The sequence below is a fragment of the Haliotis rufescens genome, unplaced genomic scaffold (genome assembly GCF_023055435.1).
Source record: "Haliotis rufescens isolate VD_foot unplaced genomic scaffold, xgHalRufe1.0.p SCAF_8, whole genome shotgun sequence".
Lineage (NCBI taxonomy): Eukaryota > Metazoa > Mollusca > Gastropoda > Lepetellida > Haliotidae > Haliotis > Haliotis rufescens.
Genome location: NW_025964372.1, coordinates 45,003,898 through 45,027,487, shown reverse-complemented (window position 1 = coordinate 45,027,487; position 23,590 = coordinate 45,003,898). Strand labels below are relative to the sequence as shown.

The 23,590-nt window shown below is 41.3% G+C and overlaps 1 protein-coding gene across 2 annotated transcripts in view; it reads right to left on the bottom strand.

Annotated features, from left to right (window-relative positions):
• LOC124143543 (protein crumbs-like) overlaps nucleotides 1-23,590 on the bottom strand; it is a 140,049-nt gene that overhangs the window by 44,529 nt on the left and 71,930 nt on the right. The window contains exons 1-11 of one of the 2 annotated variants that reach the window (XM_046512543.2): nucleotides 16,611-17,555; nucleotides 10,471-10,569; nucleotides 9,924-10,037; nucleotides 9,588-9,730; nucleotides 8,337-8,550; nucleotides 6,954-7,131; nucleotides 6,343-6,475; nucleotides 5,850-6,003; nucleotides 4,586-4,927; nucleotides 2,417-2,725; nucleotides 402-726 (exon numbers count right to left, since the gene is read on the bottom strand). In XM_046512543.2, the coding sequence (XP_046368499.2) occupies nucleotides 402-726; nucleotides 2,417-2,725; nucleotides 4,586-4,927; nucleotides 5,850-6,003; nucleotides 6,343-6,475; nucleotides 6,954-7,131; nucleotides 8,337-8,550; nucleotides 9,588-9,730; nucleotides 9,924-10,037; nucleotides 10,471-10,569; nucleotides 16,611-16,716 (2,117 nt within the window). In that variant the 5' untranslated portion in view covers nucleotides 16,717-17,555. Of the gene's footprint in view, nucleotides 1-401; nucleotides 727-2,416; nucleotides 2,726-4,585; nucleotides 4,928-5,849; nucleotides 6,004-6,342; nucleotides 6,476-6,953; nucleotides 7,132-8,336; nucleotides 8,551-9,587; nucleotides 9,731-9,923; nucleotides 10,038-10,470; nucleotides 10,570-16,610; nucleotides 17,556-23,590 lie in introns of those variants that run through there. The other variant, XM_046512542.2, reaches the window with a different exon arrangement.

The window sequence follows — 23,590 nt, the reverse complement described above, 5'->3', positions numbered from 1 at the left end:
ACCCAGACTGTAATATTTACGGACTGCCGTCATAAAGCTGGAAAATCGAGTTCTGTGTGATACAAACACACATCCAAAATAATATACTAGCGTAAACAGTCCACTCGTCAGACACAGTATCTAAATTCACAAAACTGACATAATGGCTATTTACTTCCGGAACTTAGAACCACACTGTCACTCAATACGTCACTCTTGTGAAAACTTGAATACAACAAGCAGTGTGCCAAGAATGAACTAATATAAACAAAAACTACATAAATAACCAAATAATTACCAAGGGATAGACCAAATAAAAATGATGCACATATAAGCAATTGATATCAGCTATACCACTACAGTTCAGGAAAAATGATCTTAAAATTGTCAAATATTTTGGTATGTGTATAACATTGTCCTACCCATTGATTTGATCGTTGCAGGTTCCGTAGTTCAAACAGGGGTTCCGGGGCCAACATTCGTTGATGTTTATTTCACAGTTGTCTCCTGTGATGCCGGGAATGCAGGTGCAGTTGTAGCTGTTGATGCCGTCTTCACAGGTGCCGTTGTAGAGACAGGGGTTGGGGTCGCACTCATCAATATTTGACTGACAACGATCACCTGAATATCCAGGGGCACATAAACATTCAAAGTTCCTCTGCAAGTTGATGCACGTCCCCCCATTCTTACATGGGGCTCCCCCTGCTTCCAACTGGCAGTAGCTGGAGGTCCTCTCACAGTTGGTGCCTGAAATTCAAAAATATATTTGAAGATTCAGCATTACAAAAGTTGTCTCCCTTGAACAGTTGCCCATGTTTTGAATCTTTTTGTTTGTTGTTTAACACCACACTCGGCAATATTCCAGCTATATGACAGCGGTCTGTAAATATTCAAGTCTGGACCAGACAATCCAGTGATTGACATCATGAACATCGATCCACGCAAGTGGGATATGATTAAATGCATCAACCAAGTCAGTGAGCTTGACCGACCGATCCCATCAGTCGCCTCTTACGACAAGCATAGCCTTTTATGGTAAGCATGGGTTGCTGAAGACCTATTCTACCCCGGATCTTCACGGGTCGTTTTGTAGTAGTCGTAAAGATTAACACAAAATATCTCCTTTGCTTATCATGTTCTATTCTCAGTTACCTGTCCATCCATTCTTAGTTTAGGGGTTGTTTTGAAATACCTGCCTGCCCGCTACTCAAATGCTAGTGACTTTAAATTGGGCTAGTAACATACATGAATTTTATCATAAAAAAAGGGAATAAAAAATAACATCTCGTAATTATAACAGACTAACAGGGCTGACGACAAACGCAACAGAGTGAGTGAGTGAGTACGGTTTAACGCCGCCTTAGCAATATTCCGGCAATATCATGGCGGGGGACACCAGAAATGGGCTCCACATTGTACCCATGTCGGGAATCAAACCCAGGTCTTCAACATGACGAGCGAACGCTTAAACCACTAGGCTTCCCGACCGTGAAGGAAACAGAGGCACTTGGATTATCAACACACCCTGACAACAATATCGGGCTTCTGTCATCATCTTCCACTATATTTGTTGCAGGAGCAGGTACCCATGAGAATTACTGCTACAAGAGTTATCTCCCCTACTCTAACTTCAAACTTGACAACAACATACAAAGCGTCAACGCTAGGGAACAACCAGTCTCAATCATCTGACGAAACAGACCCCATTGGCACAAAAGGCAAAACAGTGGAGAAAGCCACACAAAGGGATCACCAAAAAACAATAACGACACACGGTGCTCATGAAGAGAGTTGTCCCGCCCAACTGGCAGCACCCACACAACCCTCACTAATCTCTATGTACATAAGGCACAGCAGCTCCCGCCATGCAACAATACATGTAAATCAAGACATCTACTATTGAAAAAATATCTTGAACTGATCACAGGCAAAACAGATTTTACGAAGCTGTGACCTTGATCTTTGAGCGGATATGACTTTCTGTCCTTGACCGTAGCACGAAATTCAAAATAACATGGGAGGAAGAACTGAGAGTTTGTTTGTTTGTTGTTTAATGCCGCACTCAGCAACATTTCAGCTATATGACGCAGTCTGTAAAAAATTTTAGTCTGGACAAGACAATCAAGTGATTGACATCATGAGCATCGATACATGCAATTGGGATACGATGACATGCATCAACCAAGTCAGCAAGCCTGACCACTTGATACCATTAGTCACCTCTTACGACAACCATTATGTTCCTGAAGACATATTCCACCCCCGGACCTTCACAGGGTGGAACTGAGAGTAGTGGTTTGCATAGTTTGGTTTTGGATGCATGGGTAGACACTGGTCACATGACCACAACGCGAAACCACAAAACCATATTTCTGATCATGACCATTTTTCCAGTCAATCGCACAAAAAAATGGCCCCCGGTATATAGTGGACTCACCAATGCCGTAGTTGTCACCCCCTGCTCCCCCACAGTAACATTCGTAGCTGCCGGGGGAGTTCTGACAGAGGCCTCGGTTCAGGCATGCGACAACTGACTGATTACACTCGTTGATGTCCTCATCACAGTTCACTCCCTGCCACCCTGTATAAAACTCATGCACCTGGCCAGGGGTGTAGTTGGTAAGGTTAACGAGCTGACGCTGACAGGTGCATGTGTACTCCCCCACATGGTCATGGCATGTGCCGTGAACGCAGGGGTTGGGGTCGCAATCGTTGATTTCAGTCGAGCAATCAGATCCAGTGTAACCTGCATGGAAAAAAACAAAAAAACAATTAAATCTCATTTTTTGGTCAGTGAGCGAGGATGGTTTTACGCCCCGTTTAGCAATATTCCAACAATGTCATGGCGAGGGACACCAGAAATTGCTTCCACACTGTACTCATGAATCAAACCCGGGGCTTTGGTGTGACAAGGGAACGCTTTAACTACTAGGCTGCCCCTCCTTAGTCAGTGATAGAAGTTATGAACGATATTAAAATCCTCATGTATAATGACTGTGAACAGTTTTCCAAACCAAAATGTCAGGTTACATGATACCCATTTCCTACTAAACCCCATGACCAAATCATTCCTTCACTTGCACTATCCAAACCAAACTGATTTAAGTTCATTCTTATGAGTGATTGAGTGAGTTGGGTATAACGCCGCTTTTAACAGTATTCCAGTTATATCGCGGCGTGTCAGCTTATTGTGGGAGGAAAGCCTGAAGTGATGCAGGTCTTAGAAGTTTACCACTTCCGTGAAACCCACGAGCACAGGTATGGTGCTGACAAACCTAGAAACATAATCGGGGCGAACCAGGATTCAAACCCACAATCATAGGTTTCTGGCGTGTCCAAGGGACGCAACTCTGCACAGCGAATCGAAGGGCCTTAGACGACTGGGCCACCCGCGCCCCCTCATTCAGATACCAACATACCAAAGACTATGACAGGCTGCAGTCTAGTCTGTCTACGTGGCCCTAGAGAACAAATTGAGGAATCAATCCAACTCATATGGCGGGAATATTGCATCTTCCCCAGGCTAGGGAGATAACTGACAGTAAAAGACCAGTTTTCACCCTTGCCGAACTAGGCTGTGATTCGTAGCGCAACCAGTGGCTATTACCATTTACGTCCCTTCTATGTCCCTAGCCTCCTTCTGACCAATCAGATTCAATCTCTCATTTCACTTGCATTTGCTTGAAACACAATGGCAGCACCAAGTTGAAATGATCTGATCGGTAATCAAAATCTTTAAAACAGATCTTACTTCGAGAAGTATATCAAATCACATGGCCACCTTGATTAAAAACATGAAAATATTTTGAAAATATTTGTTAACACCCAGTTGGCAGTAAAATTGCTTTGCAAATCATTCAATTGACCGAAATCTGCACGGGAGTTTACAAACTGGATGTTGAATTCATTACACGATTTTGATTGATTTTGGACTATGCATAGACTTGTTGTCCAGCCAAAATAAAACTCCATAATTCCAGCCTAGCTTGGCAAGGGTAGAAACCGGACTCTCATAGTCAGTTAACTAGAAGATGGGAATATTAGATAAGAGCAGCATTAAACAGTAAACAAAATCTTTGTGAAAGCTGAGCCTGGTTTGTTTATAATCTCATTAAAATCAGACCTCAGTTCTCGCTACCGCTAAACAAAGATCTGAGGACATCCCATTAGGGGTCACATCAGAACGACCTTTCATCCGACCAATCAGAGCATCGCTTACCAGATTATGAAAGTGACAGTCGGAATGTGATTTCTAATCATGCAACCTCGAAAACTTTAACTCCAAACGATAGTTACGGGTTTAACGACTGAATCCATACAATCTAGACCATCTATTAGCCATTCCAGAATGTTCTTTTGTTCAGATTTCAAATTTGTAATCAATATGTTTCGAAGCGTAGTGGCCAATTGAAATTAGTGCCATAAAGCACGAGAAAGCTGCCTTCTGATTGGTCATTCCATTGGTCGGTCAAAGTTCGCGCAAGGTCGGTCTGACGTGACCCGTAATGGGATGTCCTCAGATCTTTGTTTAGCGGTAGCGAGAACTAAGATCTGATTTTAATGAGATCGGGTTTGTTTACTGTCCCTGTAATGAGACAACACCTACCCACTGGGCAGCCACAGGTGAAGTTGCCGACTGCATCGTAACACTGTTCGAAGGGCTTGCACGAATCACTGCGACAGTCATTCACGTTGATCTCGCAGTTGCGCCCATTGAAGCCTGCCACACACGTACAGTTGTAGTCCTGGTTTGGCTGTTGCGTGTTGCACGTTCCTCCGTTCTGACAGGGAGACAGAGCCGTGCAGGCGTTGTAGGTGTCATTACACCGTCTGCCCATCCACTCAGAGCTGCAGTTGCAGGTGAAGCTGCTGATGCCGTCTTGACAACGACCTCCGTGCAGACATGGATTCGGGGTGCATTCATCAATGTTCTCTGAGCAGTCAAAGCCTGGAAACAAAGGTCAGCAGTTCAGCATTGTGTGACTTGGAAACAGTTGGGGGTGTGAGGGCACATTCAACATACTGACAGCAGGGTCGTGATGAAAAATCATGGCAGCTTTCTGGTTGGCGAAACTGTTGGTAAAACTGAAATTGTTGTTCATAAACACAGTTGTCAGATTCGTAAAGTCTTGTCAGGCCTTGAAACACAGTTGTCAGACTTTTAAACAGTGTTGTCAGACTTTTTAACAGTGTTGTCAGACTTTTTGTCAGACTTTTTAACAGTGTCGTCAGATTCATAAACACTGTGGTAAGGTTCTAAAACACTGTTGTCAAATTTATAAATACTGTTGTCAGATTCATAAACACTGTTGTCAGGCTTTTAAACACGATTCATAAAAAGATAATTCATACTTCAAACTTTACATTCAAACAAACAAATATTAACAGATGCCATTATTCTGAATCATATTTCTTTCTCGATAAGGAGTGTTCTATCTCTGTACTTAATGAATAAAATAATTTGTTCCAGAAATACTTCCAATATAATTTTGCAACAGGATATAAGAGATATATTTCCTGGATATGATGAATGAAAAGAGGTGAAATGGGGTTGTGTGTGTGTGTGTGTGTGTGTGTGTGTGTGTGTGTGTGTGTGTGTGTGTGTGTGTGTTGTGTGTTGTGTGTTGTGTTGTGTGTGTGTGTTGTGTGTTGTGTGTGTGTGTTGTGTCTTTTCTTTTGGTATAGGTGGCCAGGAATTGAATTCCGAACCTTCCACTCTCTGGGGGGATGCTCTACCACTAGACCACGGATGTGGTCTGAATGAAAATGAAGTCATTCAGAGAAATATATTTTGTTGTGAAGCAATGAACCAAGACTGTTATAGAGTCCCTGTCGGAAGTAGGCGTGCACCTATGTCAGACATAGCCTACCTGTGAAGCCAAGCGCACAGCTGCAGTTGTAGTAGTTGGTGTGGTTGTGGCAGGTGGCGCCATTCAAGCAGGGGTTGCTGTCACACTCATTGAAGTCCGTCTCACAGTGTATGCCAGTCCAGCCCGGAGCACACGCACACACATACTCGTTGATCTGGACAAAAAAAACACCATGTAGGGACTCCTTGCTTCTATGAATTTACAGTACCTCTTAAACAGGTCGACTAATCATTTAGAAGCAGTCTATGAATCTCGAAATCTCCTTGGCTATGCACAGCTACGTCTAGGAATGACATTCACCTCTTCAAAGAACCATGCTATTGCTCTGAATCTGGTGCATTTGTGAATATTTCATGACAGAGTATATTAAAAGAGTAAATCTGTGGTTTGATCATTGTCAGCAGATCCTGGCACAACTAAGGAACACAACTCTGCATAACAGTATTATTAGAGTTTGAGCCAGTCTGCAGGTGAGGCAATGAAGTCAACATACCCCATCTAAACATGTTGCTCCGTTTTTGCACAGCATTGGCATCTCCTGACATTCCTGTATGTTCTCACTGCAGTTGTCTCCCTTGTAGCCATCCACACATTCACATCTGTAGGAGTTGACCTCGTCCTTACACCTGAAACAAAAAAACAAAATGTGCAACTCCTCAAGACGAAATACACAAACTATATTGTAATGGTTGGTATATCTCCATAGTACTACCCCTAGTGTGAATATACCCTCAGTGTGATGATGCGTAAACTCGCTAATGCACCTGCCATAAATACGACCTGTCAAGCTACTTGCCACTAATACTACAGGATCTGTCATGCATCCGCCACTAATACTACATTGACTCTCACGCCACCTGCCACTAATACTACAGGTTCCTTTCATCCACCAGCCACTAATACCACAGTTTCATTGAGCAACCAGCCACTAATACTACAGTTTCGTCAAGCAATCAGCCACTAATTCTACAGTTTCGTTGAGCAACCAGCCACTAATACTACAGTTTCATCGAGCAACCTGCTACAAATACTAAGCCCTAATGTTCTTTAAAGCCAATGCATATCATAACGCCAAGTTTACAAGAAAAAAGCATCTACACTTACGTTCCACCATTTTGACATGGGTTGTCCTGACACTCATTGATGTTGGTCTGGCACTGATCTCCGGTATATCCTGGTGAACAGTGGCACCTGAAGGCGTTCTCCAGGTTGTCACAGGTTGCATTGCCATAGCACGGGTTAGAAGCACACTCGTCAATGTCCCGGCACACAGGGGCGAATCCTGAATGAACAGAGTAACAGTGAGGTGAGGTGAAATTGGGTTTAACGTCACGTCCAAGATTATTGCACTTACATAGCGATATGCATGCACGTGTGTGTGTGTGTGTGTGTGTGTGTGTGTGTGTGTCTGCTTGTTCTAGTCCGGCCTGATGCCCATTTATAGTGCTAGCCCACTGAGATACCAAGCCGCAGTTTAACATGAATACCCCACTCAGACACAGTATACTGACTCCGAGCCAACCAGTCCTTGCTTTAACCCCTTAATGCCGAGCGCCAGACAGGGTTACAACAAGTACCATCTCTTAACGTCTTTTGGTATGACGCAGCCGGGGATTGAACCCCGGACCTTCCGCTCTGTAGGCGGACACTCTACCACTAGGCCACGGAGGCGGTCTCAGAGTAACAGTGATATTGGGTGAATGTTGTGTATTTAGGGCTGGGACGGGTAGCTCGGGTACTCGGGTACTCAGGTCTGGTGGGGCCTTAGTAGGACCTAGGTACCCACAGTCCTACCCTGACTCGTGGTTTGTCACATGATATATTGCTTAATGACAAAAACTCACTATAGCTCAGTGGTTACACTACAAGTCCCTAATGTTCGCATTTCATTCTGATGATGCACACATTCCTTTTGACTTGTATATGTTTGAGTAAAGATAAAGCTTCAGTCAATTTCAGTGTACCATGATCTGACTGTTTGATACATGTATCTAAATAGTTTTAGCCATGTCTGCGGTAAAACAATTACCAATCAGACATTTTGTTCCCAACTCTTGAGACCTCCAGTGGGTACCCAGGTAGGGTCGGGTAATAGGGGGTCAGGTACCCGGGTAGTAAATTTGGACTCGTCCCAGCCCTATTGTGTATGACAGTTAGAGCATACATTGACAAGACATTGCACCAAACAACTGAAAGTCCCACAGGAGTGTTCTTTAATATATTTCTATATTTCAACTAAATCAAGGGAATATAATGGAGTACTGGGACCCGTTCCACAAAGCGATCTTCGCGCTACGGCTGTAAGTCAGTGTTAAAGAATGGGAGTTACGACCGACTTAGCGCTAAGATCGCTTTGTGGAACGGGGCCCAGAGCACCAATTCTGCTCCAGAATCCAACAAGTCGAGCATGGGCCACATAGCATGTAGCATTTCAGACCCGAAACACCAAGTAGACATGCAAAATGGCAATGAAGCAGCCCCTGTTACCTGAGTATCCATCGTTGCAAACACAAGTGTAGCCATTGATGCCATCGAGGCAGCGTGTGTTGGCACCGCGGCATGTCACGTTGACGCAGTCGTCAATGTCCCCCTCACAGTCATGGCCAGTAAAGCCCCTGGGACATGTACAGAGGTACGTGTTCATGCCATTCGTACAGTTCCCTCCATTCTGGCATGGAATCGAATCACACTCGTTGACATCCTAAGAACATAGCGATATATTACATTTTCAATCTTGCTGGACTGCTGTCCAAATGCTGAACAATATTAGTAAAATTGAAATATATTTACATTTGTATACTTATCCTGCATTACTCCTTTATGCATTCACTGCTTACCTTACAACAACAAAAAGACAGTACGGCGATGGTCTTGGGTGAAGAAGTAAAGTTGTTTCACATTCCACACCTGCTTTTGGTACGAACCGAAGCTGAAGGTCTAAAATTATCCAATTTGAAGAGCTCCGCTGAGACAAGTCCTTGCTGTACCACGACAGGCAGTGATGTGGGTAAGGTGACTTGTCATCAAGGTCACATGACGGTGGCGGTGGTCCGTACAAATAGCAGGAGTAGAATGTGAAACAACTTTATTTCTTCACCCAAGACCATCGCTGTACTGTCTTTTTGTTGTTGTAAGCAGTGAATGCATTAAGGAGTAATGCAGGCTAAGTATAAAATATGGCCTTTCATATAGATTTGAAGGTCATTTGAAGATCATTCTTTTAATTATGTAAACAACTGCTGTAAGAAAATACCACACTTTGGCATTTTTATCATGTGTCTTACAGAACGAAAATATAGCAACTATACCACATAGTTACCTGTCAAACAGTCTACCCGTACATTGTGCATCTGAACTGATGTGTCAAGTGGCAGTTTAACTTGGAACTGAAAACATATCTCATACATCTGGGGACACAGGTGGCCCAGTCGTCTAATGTGCCACAATTAGCTGTGCACAGTTGCATCCCTTGGGCACGCCAGAAACCTATGAGTGTGGGTTCGATTCCTGGTTTGCCTAGATAATGTTTCTAGGTTTGTCAGCACCATACCCGTGCCCGTGAGTTTCACCGAAGTGGTCAACGTCTGAGACCGGCTTCATTTCGGGCTTTCCTCCAAAACTAAGCTGACATGCCGTGATATAACTGGAATACTGTTAAAAGCAGCGGTAAACCCAACTCACTCACTACTTTCATGTTTGGCTGAAGCATTATTTCTATCGTCAGTGTCCAGCACCTACCAGTACACATCCAATACCGTCGTAGCCTGGTGGGCAGACGCAGGTGAAGCTGCCAGGGTTGTTCACGCAGGTGCCACTCCCGCAGACACCAGGAGTCAAATCACATTCACTTACATCGTCGATGCATGTGTCCCCATCATAACCTGAAACAGTTCATTAGATTAAGCTGTGTCAACTTGGCAGCAAAAATAATAAAATCTTTCGAAGAGGACATAACATTAAACAGAACACAATAAATGATTCATCTGAAGGTCATCCCTACCGGCCTCACTACCGAAACCCAGCCCCTCATTATCCGACAAAATCGGTGATGTGGTGAAAGATGAGTTGACTTACCTGAACCTGTGCAGTTACACCTGAAGCCATTGACCAGGTCAATACACTGGCCGTTCTTACATGGGTCGCGACGACATTCGTCAATCTCCGTTTCACAATTTGTACCTGTATAACCTGCAATAGAAAAACGTGAGAATGACTACACTGACATCCCCTGATCATAACCAGGATTTTTTATTGATAACGATTAATGAATCTTCGTGCTGATTCCTCTAACAAATGCGGGGCACGGGTGGCCCAGTCCTCTAAGGCACGACATTTCATTCTGCATAGTTCAGTTGCTTGGGCACACCCGAACCTATGATTGTGGGTTCGAATCTTGGTTCGCCCCAATTATGTCTCTAAGTTTGTCAGCATCATACCCGTGGTTGTGGGTTTCACCAAACTGGTACATACATCTAAGACCTGCATCACTTCTGGCTTTCCAGCCATATCAAGCTGACATGCCATGATATAACTAGAATACTGTTCAAAGCAGTCATCGACCAACTCTCTCATTCACTTTGCATCAAATCCAAGGTCAAGGTGACCTTGACCTTTGACCTACCTGGTGTGCACATACACCTGTAGGTTGTCCCCTCGTCAGGATTCGCAACACAGGTAGCATTGTTCAAGCACAGATTCACAACATGGCATCCAAGATGAGCTGAAACATTGTTCAATAAAATAAGCATCTGATGACAATAGTTACCTAGCAACAAGACATTAAGAGTTGTGCAAAAGTCTTATTGATCCCAACAGCACAACAATCAATGCACTAATTAGACTCAGTCACTATATGGCTGAAACAAAGGAGATGGATGCAACATTAAATTTTAACACTATCCCTCACAACTCCAACCAATAATTAGCTAATAATATTTCCCAATTTTGAACCCCGAATAACACTAATACTGAACAGAGGAAACATATACAATTTCTCATATTTCAAAGGTATTCATGTCATCTGATGATATTTGAACCAAAAACTAAATCCATCAAACTCACAACAGATCGAAGTTTCAAAATTTAGTTCAATCATCATTAATTGACATAAACGGATTAAACAGCTTTCAATTATCTCTCTATGGCGTACTGTTTACACTGCCTCACAAAACAAACATTCATCCCACATCCCCTCCAACAAGGCCACAGACAACACAACAAACCCATGTGTTATAAGACCTCATATTCCTATTTAATCGAGGATATTCTAAATATTACACCGTGTGTTGGAATAGTAAATGGCAAACATCGAAGCCTTCTGGAGGGCCGTGCATACCACAAATGTTTCCTTTTTACCATTAAGCCAATTGTGTGGGGTGTGTTTGTTTGCGTTACTATTTAAATAAAACGTTGTTTAACTCGCCAACCTCGATATCACTACATACAAGGCTGCTAAACAGGCCAGCCCTAAACTTGCAGCTTCCGTAAGAAAAACAGAAATTTCAATACACACAACCTTCTTTAAATACCCACTAAGCAAGTTTGATTCCAGTCACTTAAAACTTGAACTGTTTGTCTTGAACAAAGCTTATAATGTGTTGGCATGGCAACCCTAATTACACACAAAGTAGTGGTGTCACCGTAGGCGATACTGTATTGTATCCCAAATGAGGCCCACGATACAATACATCAGGATTGTATCACACCCATGGTATCCGGATACATATCATATCGTGGACCCACTTTTATGTTACAACTCTAACCGAGACAATGTCTCATTTCCCACAGAATACATCGCGACCTGGAAGCTGACACCATAATTCCTAAGAAAATAAACAAGGACACAGACATTTTTATTCTCTGCCATCCTTGCATGCTTACAAATGCAAATACATAATATTTGATTTCTGTGAAAATGATAGGCATAAGTCCTAACTAGCCCCAAACCGCATGAAGTTCCCAGTTTGAAGAGATCCTCAGCTACCCCTGCTTGTGATATGTTTGTTTGTTGTTTAACGCCGCACTCAGCAATATTCCAAATATACAACGGCGGTCTGTATATAATAGAGTCTGGACCAGACAATCCAGTGTTTATATCATGAGCATGGATCCAAACAATTGGGATACGATGACACGCATCAACCAATTTTTTTTTAAGTCAGTGAGCCTGGCAAAAATATTCGCCTTGTACGGTAAGCATAGGTTGCTGAAGACCTATTCTAACCCGGATCTTCACAGGTATCCCTGCTAGCAACAGAAGACTGACAGGATCCGGTGATCAGGCCTTCTGACTTAGTTGATGAATGTCATAAAATCCTAAGATGGATGCTCATGATATCAATCACTGGACTGTCTGGTCCAGACATGACTATTTAAAGACTGCCGAGTCTCTGAGTGTGGTGTAAACAACAAAGTACAAACCAGCCTATACATTTGAAAAGTTTCAAGGAGAAATAACGAAGACTTGGCACCAGCAAAAAGGACGTAAGCGCCCCGCTCTAATAAGCGCCCACGGCGATATTTGCTAATAAATTGACCAGTGAACAATCCCAATAAGCACCCCTTCGGATTGATCAATGTACACAAGACTTATTTATTCGCGTATAATACGCACTCGTGTGTGATATGCACCCTTAAGTATGGGCAATTAAATTCTGGAAAAATATATATGCCGTATATTAACATTTCAGGCTGTCAGCATAAACCACGAAATTTATCTTTCAACTCTGTTGTTTTTTCACCAGAATAATATTCTAATAAGAGCCCCCTTTTTCTAGTTTTGAGAGCGCCCTTGGCGCTTATAATGTCGAATACGGTATCCACATTTGATAGGAACCAACCTTTGAAAAACAAAGATATAAATTCTATACATTCCAGAAGATCAAAGGCACCTGTTCAGCACTTGCCTGATATATCTACTACTTCGTGATGATATATGAAACGTTTTATAACGTATATCATGTATATCCTCTGGAAACAAACCCAACCAAACCGGGGCCACAACTCTGTAAAATATTAATTCTCCATGGCGGTTTTCAAACATGATAACATATTGATGACTTATTGATGTATTCTAAATGTCATCTCTAGCGGTTCCCAGAATCGGTGTACCATGTCAATAAAATATAACTGTGAAATATACATTTTTGATGATGATTTTCTAACAGGATCACCATATTTATCCCTTAATGATGTAGGCAAAATGTCATCCATGTATCCACATCAGTTTCAGGAAACTCTTGTCCCCATTCTAGTTGGACAAAGGAGCCAAACCTTTATTTTCGGCTTTTTTCTTTGAAAAAGGTCAGCTTGCAGTATGTCAATAACTGCTGGTTTTCAAATGAAGATGATGGCTGGTTTATTTAAGCACAACAAATTTACGACAGTGGCAGGAAGCATGGGCAGACAATACCAGGATGGGGATAAGGAGGATGGTGCAACTCGAGATTAATGAGAAGAAAGATAAATGGTTAGGATTCCAGATTTGGGTCATTTTTTAGGAGGGCTAAACATTTTGCTGACAAAATTGTCACAGCTACTGATTTGGGACACCATTGTCTTAATGAACATTTATTATCAAAGGCCATGACATGTAGCCATGACATGTATATGTCTTGAATGACTTAGTTGCCTTTACTTTAAGAAGCTAATCCCCATTGTTAATCCCCATTGTTAATCCCCATTGTCTGCCATCCTGAATGAGCTGAGAAACTATGTCACTGATAATCAACTGTAGATTAATCCCCTTCAGGTGACCTTGGAAATAAGCTTTGGTCCAGAGATGAAAATCGAGGTCTTGCCCTCAGCCAGCCAGGTTAGGTTAGGCTGGGTGCTCCGGGGCACCAAGACCACCACTATCACTATGTGCTGACCTGGCCCAGTGCTTCTTGTATATATACATCTACCTGTACAAAGTAAACTTGTATGTACCGCAAGCCTTCGACGCCAATGTTCTCACGTTCTTCCAAGAACTGTACACGAATCTTTGCATTTAGGAATACGCAATTATTATCATGTGTCTCCAACGCACATGCAGCTAATGCGCTGTTAAAATATACAGTATTGTCATATAATATTATATCATTAACACACTCCCTGAGGAAAGTTCACTATTAGAAACTTTAACCAACCTACATACCCAAACAAAAAGCACAATAGTAAAACCGCAGGACTAGTACAAGTAGAATTACTATAGGTTTTCCATACAGATAAGTACAAGGACGATACATACACTAGTTAGTTTATATAAGGTATATTCACGCTATACATTATCTACTTAGCGTATTTGCACATAAAGCCCTACAGGGAATTGACGATCAGTCACACAAACACGATAATGACGGAAATATGTAGACCATAAATAGTTTGCATTCCAATGAGCATGATGAGAGTGAATCAAACTACAGGCTCAATGGTTATCGACGTATTTAATCGTGAGTTGTGGAGCACAATGAAAGACCATGTGAAAGCTCTTTTCTTGTCGATGGTATAGAATAGAAGCTTGGGGCATAAACGTTTGAGCATTGATTATAAACTGGCCTACCAACATCGAACACTGAACATTTACCTGTACACATTAATTCATTAGGTTGAGTTTTATTGATTTCTACCTTCCCTCAACAGGAAAATACCTTACATTAATGATATTGTCATAAATTACACTGGAATGTGGAGACATGTTTAGTGTGTGGGGATATAGAAATGATTACTACATGAAATGTCAGAATCACGTCTAAACAATAGAATCAGTAAATATTTACATTTTTCTAATAGTTGACATTTTGATATACGTTTCTGATATGTAATTGTTATAACAGGTGTTGTTGGGACACTAGTTTTCTACACATTCTAACAGTGAGTGAGTTTGGTTTTACGCCGCTTTTAGCAATATTCCAGCAATATCACGGCGGGGGACACCAGAAATGGGCTTCACACATTGTGCCCATGTCGAAGATCGAACCCGGGTTTTCGGCGTGACGACCGAACACTTTAACCACTAGGCTACCCGACCGCCCCTTCACCATCTAACAAGGACATAATGTAAAACTACAGTATAAAAACAGATTTAATAAAGTTATAGAGCCATAAACTAATCTAGGCTTGACACTTTGGACACATACAATCATAGTTTCTCCGACAGCCTTGTGCTTAAGGTGTTCACTTGTCATGCTGAACACCCGGGTTCAATTCCCTACACGTTCCCTACATAGGCACAATGTGTGAAGTCCATTTCTGTGTCCTCCGCTGTGATATTATTAGAATATTGCTAAAAGCGGCATAAAACCATACTCACTCCTATTGACCCTGAAACACAGCCTAAACATCCCAAATAAGTCTTCAATTCTTTGTCAAAACTAGATTTCTTCACTTTGAAAATGAGGAGATTCTTTAGACTCCTAATTTCTATTTTAGACAATTTAACAAAAACATAATAACATAGACTTTCTAGAGACTGAAATAAATTCTTATCCGGACTTAGAGACTGAATGTTAGTCTAGGGAATCAGACGAAGGGTTCATCAGTGTGATCAGCAAAACACACCAACTTCTGCAGCAGATGTCACATAAATACAACACACAATATATACAACTCAAAAGAAGTTAAAGAACACCCAGTTTGTTCATATGACCATAGTTAATATGTCATGAAAGAATACTGTATCAGAGCTGAATTTGACAATACTTTCAATGCTAGTGTTATAGTTATGAGAGAGAGAGAGAGAGAGAGAGAGAGAGAGAGAGAGAGAGAGAGAGAGAGAGAGTTTCAAAAGATATACCTTTTGCATTTGTTGCATGTAGAAAAATATCATAAGATGTGAATCTTATATCATGTATATACAGACTCTAAAACAAAAATACCCAAAGCAAGTCTACAATACTTTGGCAAATCTAGAAGATGAACAGATTCAGAGATCCTTTTAAATACATACTAAAAGTCAATTTTACACCAAAAAAAACTTAAAATATTTCAATTTCAGAGACTAAAGCTTAGCCTAAATGTTAATAGGTTTTAATATCCTCATAGACAAATGGTAGATGTTGTCTTAAAAGTGTGTCTGTTTCGTGTGTCTGTGCATTGGTCAGTATCACTGATATGTCTATCAAAGTCAGCAGCCACAATAACATATTGTCACCCTTATCTGAATGATGAAGGAGAGGTCATCTTTATCTAGAATAAGTATTTCCTCTGCTGATAATCAGCAAAACAGAAACAATATTTTTAATTCACATAACTTCCTACCATGGGATAAGCTACATGTTACTTTGTCCTTGTAAACAATTCTTTCAGGATTACGTTCACCCCCGTTATACTTTGATAAACAGATAAACAAATAATAATCAACATAACACCAATAGACTGACAAAAGTTTAGGAAATGACTCAAAGCAGTCGGAGAGCACTTGCTTCTTTCAAATTTCTATATACTCTGACATGACAGATTAACTATAGTTATATGAAAGAATCAGGTTTTCTTTAACATCTTTTGAGTTGTATACATTCCATTGCTTTAAGAATAAATCCACATCCTAGATTGGCAATACATCCTCTTGTCCATCACAACATTTGGGTTGGTTCTTGAACACATATTCAATACTAAGTGAGCAACTGGCTTCAAAATTATTGAAGTGAAGCATATAAATTTTCTTTAATATTTACACCTTATTTAACTCATTAATAGTTCAGATCGTAACTAAAAACCTTAGCAATCAAAAGTAAATTGTTTATATTTATTTCACCATCAACATTCACCATCGCCACTTACCTGTTGTGTTCGTGGGGCTTGTCTGCTGCAAACTATCCCCGCTCAAAAATATCACAGTCAATATCACCCACAACACATGCACCATTTTGAAGGAAGTCACGAACATATTTCCACAACACACACACAAGTCCAAATAAATAATCCACAGTTCCACAATCCGAGGAAGATCCTAGTATACTCGATCACAACCTGTCCTTGGGTTTCCCATAACTATCAAACTGATGGAATTCCTGCCCCGAAATGAGCACAATTGTGACATTAGGGTTTGTCTGTCTCCCCATCGATCCGTCATTCAATCATAGAGTGATGCATCTTGCACATCCTAGTCAAATGAGGTCACAGGGGGGATTGAAACCGCCAGGTATCTCTAGTTGATTTACAACCTTCCCAGCAAATCTCAGGTAGTAATTAACAGTCTCCTGATTAGGTGGCCCTGACTTGGGCCAGTTTGAAGGCACACCTAATTCCAGCAACAACAACCACAAGCTGACTAGTCCTGTGTGTTGACTGGTGTCACCAAATTCAATACCTGGCTGTGTTTATACAGGTAATTAATCCACTCCAAGCAGGTTGCTGAAGCCGTAGTTGATAAAACACATCCTACAATGTCTGAAACTCAGTCCTTGAAATAATGTAGGCCATGCCAGAGAAAGCCTCGTCCCATCCTTGTAAACCAGCCGACCACCATAACAATAGGCCACAGAATTCACCTCGCTCAGCCAACCGGGCCAACTAGCTCCTCTGGCAAAGATTCTCACACAAATGAGGTCTGGACACACTATACAGCCCTTATTTCACCTGGTCATAATTACCAGGTAAGAGTTGGTTGTACAGGCTACCTGAAGACAGTCCAGGTAAGTACAGGTTAACGAGGATCCCTGTTCAATCTTGCCCCTGGCTGTAAGGCTGACTAACTGTCGAGTGTTCAAGTCGTTTACTTCCGGTAAAGGGGACGACAGGTAGAGCGTGGCTGAGTCAGGGTAGCGATGTGGCCAGGTACAGGTGTGAAACACACCTGGAGTCTTCCCAGGGTTGTGGAGGTGGGTGATGGTTAGAAAGTCAACTCACTGATGATGTATGGGGGCATTATTCAGTAAATATATAATTTCAGCCTATCTGATCAATACTTTACATGTGTTATGGCTTCTTCTAAAACAAACATATTTGTCATTCCTTTGTGAGTTTTTCACATGACGAAAATGTAGATTTTAGATGTAAATATATTACCTTATTTGTCCTTGATCAATATTTTGCATAAAATTAATTATAATATTATAAAGAAATTTACTTTCACTACTTCTTTCTGAATACTTTTCTAATTTACCTGTCATTATCATGAATGAGTCATATTTTCTGACACAGGTTAAAAAGACAGGAGAAACAATATATTGACATAAATTGACCAAGAGGAATGTTGTAAATCTTTTTATGTGACTCAAAAGTAGTTACAGAACACTCATTTTTTTATATGATTATAGTTAATCTGACATGGCCTAGATACTAACTATAGTGATATCAAAGAGTAGAGTATATAGTTTTGGTTTGGTTTGTTGTTTAATGCCGTACTCAGCAATATTCCAGCTATATGACGGTGGTCTGTAAATAATCGAGTCTGGACCAGACAATCCAGTGATTAATATCATGAGCATCGATCCACGCAATTAGGATCGATGACATGAATCAACCAAGTCAGCGAGCCTGACCACCCGATCCCGTTAGTCGCCTTTTACGACAAGCATAGTCGCCTTTTACAGCAAGCATGGGTTGCTGAAGACCTATTCTACCCCGGAATCTTCACGGGTCGTAGAGTATATAGATCAAGCACATGACACTTATGAAAGGCATTTAGAAGTGATACACATAAGGAAGAGAATTTATGGATGTCAACTTCTTTATTAAGAGGAACACAACATTTCGGTGTATCTAGATACTAGTAAGTAGATACTACGAAACATTGTGTTCCTCATAATAAAGAATTTGACATCTATAAATTCTCTTCCTCAAACAAGACTAGTTCATGGTGACTGACACAACATATCAATACCCCCCTGCAGTCAATATTTCGTTGTTTATGGGATTGAGGAACCGTGTCATAGACTTGTGAAGCTGAGATGTATTTATCTGTCGGATATAAATACTTCACACATGAAAGCTTCCATTAATTTCGGACTGCATTCCACAGGACAACAACCAGATTAATTGGATGTGGAGGCCATCACTGTCAGGCAAGCACCTGTAGGCAGGAGACGATGAATCAATAGAGTGTCCAGCATTAGGTGGTGGTGGTGGTGAGGTTAAGTGGGGTTTAACGTCGTGTCCAAGATTACTGCTCTCCGAAAGCAACATGAATGCATGTGTGTGTGGCTGCTTGTACAGCTTAGACTGATGCCGATTTATAGTGCTAGCCCAATGAGATACCATGCTGCAGTTTAACATGAATACCCCACTCAAACACAGTATACTGACTCCGAGCCGACCAGTCCTTGTTTTAGCCCCTTAATGCCGAGCACCAGACAGGGTAACAACAAGTACCATCTTTTAACGTCTTTTGGTATGTCGCGGCCGGGGATCGAACTGCGGACCTTCCGCTCTCTGGGCGGATGCTCTCTCACTAGAACACGGAGACGGTCTGTCCGGCATGACACACAACATGGTATACTATATGGGAGTTATTGTCCACCACTAGAACACAAGTAGCACCCAGTACTTAATGTGACCACAAAGTAGGTCTACTCATACAAATAGCCCTCATAGGTGATGGACAGTTTATTTCATTCTTATTATATTATATACTAACCAATTTATCTTCTTAATTGCCAGAAAACTGTTAAAATAGTACTTCATAATTTGGTTAAAATAAATTAGGTCTTTGAAAGGCATTTAGAAGTGATACACATAAGGAAGAGAACATATGGATGTCAACTTCTTTATTATGAGGAACACAACGTCTCAGAGTATGTACTTACTCCTTCATCAGGTGAATGTATGCCATGAGGCATAGGGCATATATATGTACATATATATGTACATGTATTTCATTCACTTGATGAAGGAGTAAGTATATACTACGAAACGTTGTGTTCCTCATAATAAGGAAGTTGACATCCATATATTCTCTTTCTTAAAATAAATTAATCATTAAATTTTCATCAAAACCAACTAGATTCTTTATAAAGGACCGACCATTCTATATTCAGGGGGGTTGGGGGGGGATGTTCTGGGATTTCATTGAAAAAATGTATTGTCCCACAAATGCCTGAAAAATTTAATTATGTTTCAGAATGTTGAAAAAACTAAATTGTCTGCCATGAAAAATACAGTGTTGCAAGATGTATTTAAGAATCTTTTTATTTAGGCTTGTAGTTTTATCCCAAAAAAGTCTGGTTTTGCAGTTACAACAAAGGCGGATTCAACATGAAATGTGATATATTTTGCCTTGTTGACAAAATCTGTTCCTTGTTGATCGATCTTAACAATCAATGTTTACAAAAGAATAATTAAAGTATCTTATTCCATGTTCTCATATATTACACTAGAATAAAACATTTTTCTGAAAAAAATGAAAACTTGAGCATTTCCTTTGCTGAACAGGAATTACGTAACTGGCAATACCACCTTCCTGATCACCTACAGCCACTGAGATATACACTGGTACAAAGAAACACACCCCCATACCAAACCTCTGACACAATCTTCTCACATTCAACCCCAAGCTATTTCAGACACTTGGTCGTGAGTGAGTCACGGACAACAAACATGCTTTGATTGACCACAATCTACGTGTCACGTGACCTTTCAGTAGACAGGTGTTATACTGCACATGGTGTATATGAATGACGTATATACACATGTATATCATTAATGTATCCAGGTAATCAATACAGGCAGTGTGTGAGGATTATTTGGCACATCCTCCATAACACAGCTGCTGCTTCGTCTATGGATGGGATCGGTGTCCTGTTACTGTAACAGTGCACATGGGTGGGGTTTCCATTAGTGAGTATTGGTAAGAGGGTGAGTGAGTGAGTGAGTGAGTGAGTGAGTGAGTGAGTGAGTGAGTGAGTGAGTGAGTGAGTGAGTGAGTGAGTGAGTGAGTGAGTGAGTGAGTGAGTGATGCCTAGAGACTTTCAGCAGTATTTCAGTTGGAACATGGCGTGACAGCTTCACGTGGGGGACAGCCTGATGCAGGTCTTAAACGTCAACCACTCCGGTGAAACCCACAAGCACGGGTACGGTGCTGTCAAACCTTGAAACAAAATCATGGCAACCAAACAACTGAAGCCGGAACACCAAAAGTCAAATTGTAAAAACCTCAGACAACTGGAATATTCTGTGACATCGCTGGATTATTGCTGAAATGTTACTGGAATGTTGCTGCAATATTCTTGAATAATGCTCACAGTGGCACCAAACCAATCGGCATTGCTCTACATTTAACAAGGTCTCATATCGCTCATGTTTGTTCTTGATTGTGAGTGTTCAGCTAAGATTATGATTTCATTATTGTCCTTTGATAAACTATAACAATGAGCTATCATTGCCTGCATACACTGTCCACCCATATGTGCATATAATGACAGTCTGTGACACCTTAGTAAAATATTCAAACTATTTGAGAACTAGACACAAATGGCATCCCCTATTGACTGAAAACACTACAAGAAGATCTTGCTCAGTTTGATATGACACAACAGCAATTTCTTCCAAGCGTTAATAAACACCCTCAATCCTCGAAAACAAAAAAGAAATGTGAAACAAAATTCAGACTTCGCTATCTCCATCATCAAATACGAGTTCCACTTCCTGCAGTCACAAACTCAGTCATGAGTCTAAACATCACAATTTGTTGTGCATCGTCGGCCTTCAACACATACGGTCGGTAAATTAAATGTCATAATTAAACATAACATGTTGCTTACATCAAACATTCAACACCTGCCTGCATCAGGTCATGTGACTTGGTAATTTGACCTCTGTCTGCATCAGGTCATGTGACATGGTCAATGGTCAATGATTCAACCCCTGTCTGCATCAGGTCATGTGACCTGGCAGTTCGGTCAATGATTCAACCCGTCTGCATCAGATCATGTGACCTGGCAATTCAGTCAATGATTCAACCTCTGTCTGCATCAGGTCATGTGACCTGGCAGTTCGGTCAATGATTCAACCCCTGTCTGCATCAGGTCATGTGACCTGGCAGTTCGGTCATTGATTCAACCCCTGTCTGCATCAGGTCATGTGACCTGGCAGTTCGGTCAATGATTCAACCCCTGTCTGCATCAGGTCATGTGACCTGGCAGTTCGGTCAATGATTCAACCCCTGCCTGCATCAGGTCATGTGACCTGGCAGTTCGGTCAATGATTCAACCCCTGTCTGCATCAGATCATGTGACCTGGCAGTTCGGTCAATGATTCAACCCGTCTGCATCAGATCATGTGACCTGGCAGTTCGGTCAATGATTCAACCTCTGTCTGCATCAGATCATGTGACCTGGTAATTCAGTCAATGATTCAACCTCTGCCTGCATCAGGTCATGTGACCTGGCAGTTCGAGAATGATTCAACCCCTGCCTGCATCAGATCATGTGGCCTGGCAGTTCAGTCAATGATTCAACCCGTCTGCATCAGGTGCTGTCATTAGACCAACATGACGCGTGGGCGGAAGGTCATGATGACCTACCAGAGACAGGAGGGGAATTACCCTCATTGTAATCATTATCACCTGCTGGTGAACACTCTGAATAAACAGGTGAAACACACAGCCCCACGGGTGCTTCCAACACTGACTATATGCATAGCTGCATGAGCTTCCATCTGTATACACACACAGCGAGAAAGCTGAAATTCTGCAAATGAATGGATCATTTGTGTATGGAAAATTCATGAATTTTCACCAAAGCATGTTGTTATTGTCGGGTATCATCGAATTGTTAACTGAGAATATATTACCTTAAAATACACATTCAAATGTTAGATTTCTGAAACAGAAATTGAAAAGGGTGTCCATGTTTAACGAAAGAATTGGAAGGATAATGAACAAACTCTTTGATGGGCATTTGGAAGCAGTGAAGAAAGTAAATAAGTCATGAAGAAGCACACTATTTCCCGTGTCTTGAAAACACACACCAGGTGTACAGAACGTGCAATCCGTTGTGAATGATTTAAATTAATTTCTATTCATGGTAAGCAAAGTTTTAATATGGAAAGTAAAATAATACCATGTTTTAACCATGTCCCCACCCATGTGAGCAGAATCGAACCTGTATCTTAAGCACAATGAGCCAACACTTGAACCACTAGGCCAGCTATGATAAGCATGATGTTGCTGACCCAGAGTATCAGGCATTTTAACCATGTCCCCAACCATCTGGGCAGAATTGAACCTGGTTCTTCAGCACAATGAGCCAACACTTGAACCACTAGGCCAGTTATGATAAGCATGATGTTGATCGCCCAGAGGAACAGACGTTTTAACTAGGGGTGACTATTGGTCTGGAAATCACTATTGCGATAACTATTGATACTGAAAGAAACTATTGCGATTACTATTGATGTTGCAAGCACCTATTGCAATAAATATCAATGGTTTTCAGTGTATCATTTTAGATGGACTTTCGGCATCCAACACCTTTCCTGTCAAGCTTGTAATTTTCTTAAGCATAGCAAAAAGACTTCCAAACACTCTCCACAATCTCCACTTGACTGTCACCCTCCGCCATTTTACTTTAAGAAAGATCGGTTGCTAAGCATCAAGGGCAGTTAACTCTTATCCTCACTTGGCTGCGTAAGTGAGCGTGTTTCAGTGACTCAATCGCATGATATGGTAAATACAATCAATAGTATTATCGGAAACTGATTTAACAATTGATTTATTGACTTTAAGTGCTTACCAATAGCGATATATGGATATTTTGATTTACCGTGACACCCCTAGTTTTAACCAGATCCCACCCACGCCAGGAGCTGTAGTCTGTCAAGGG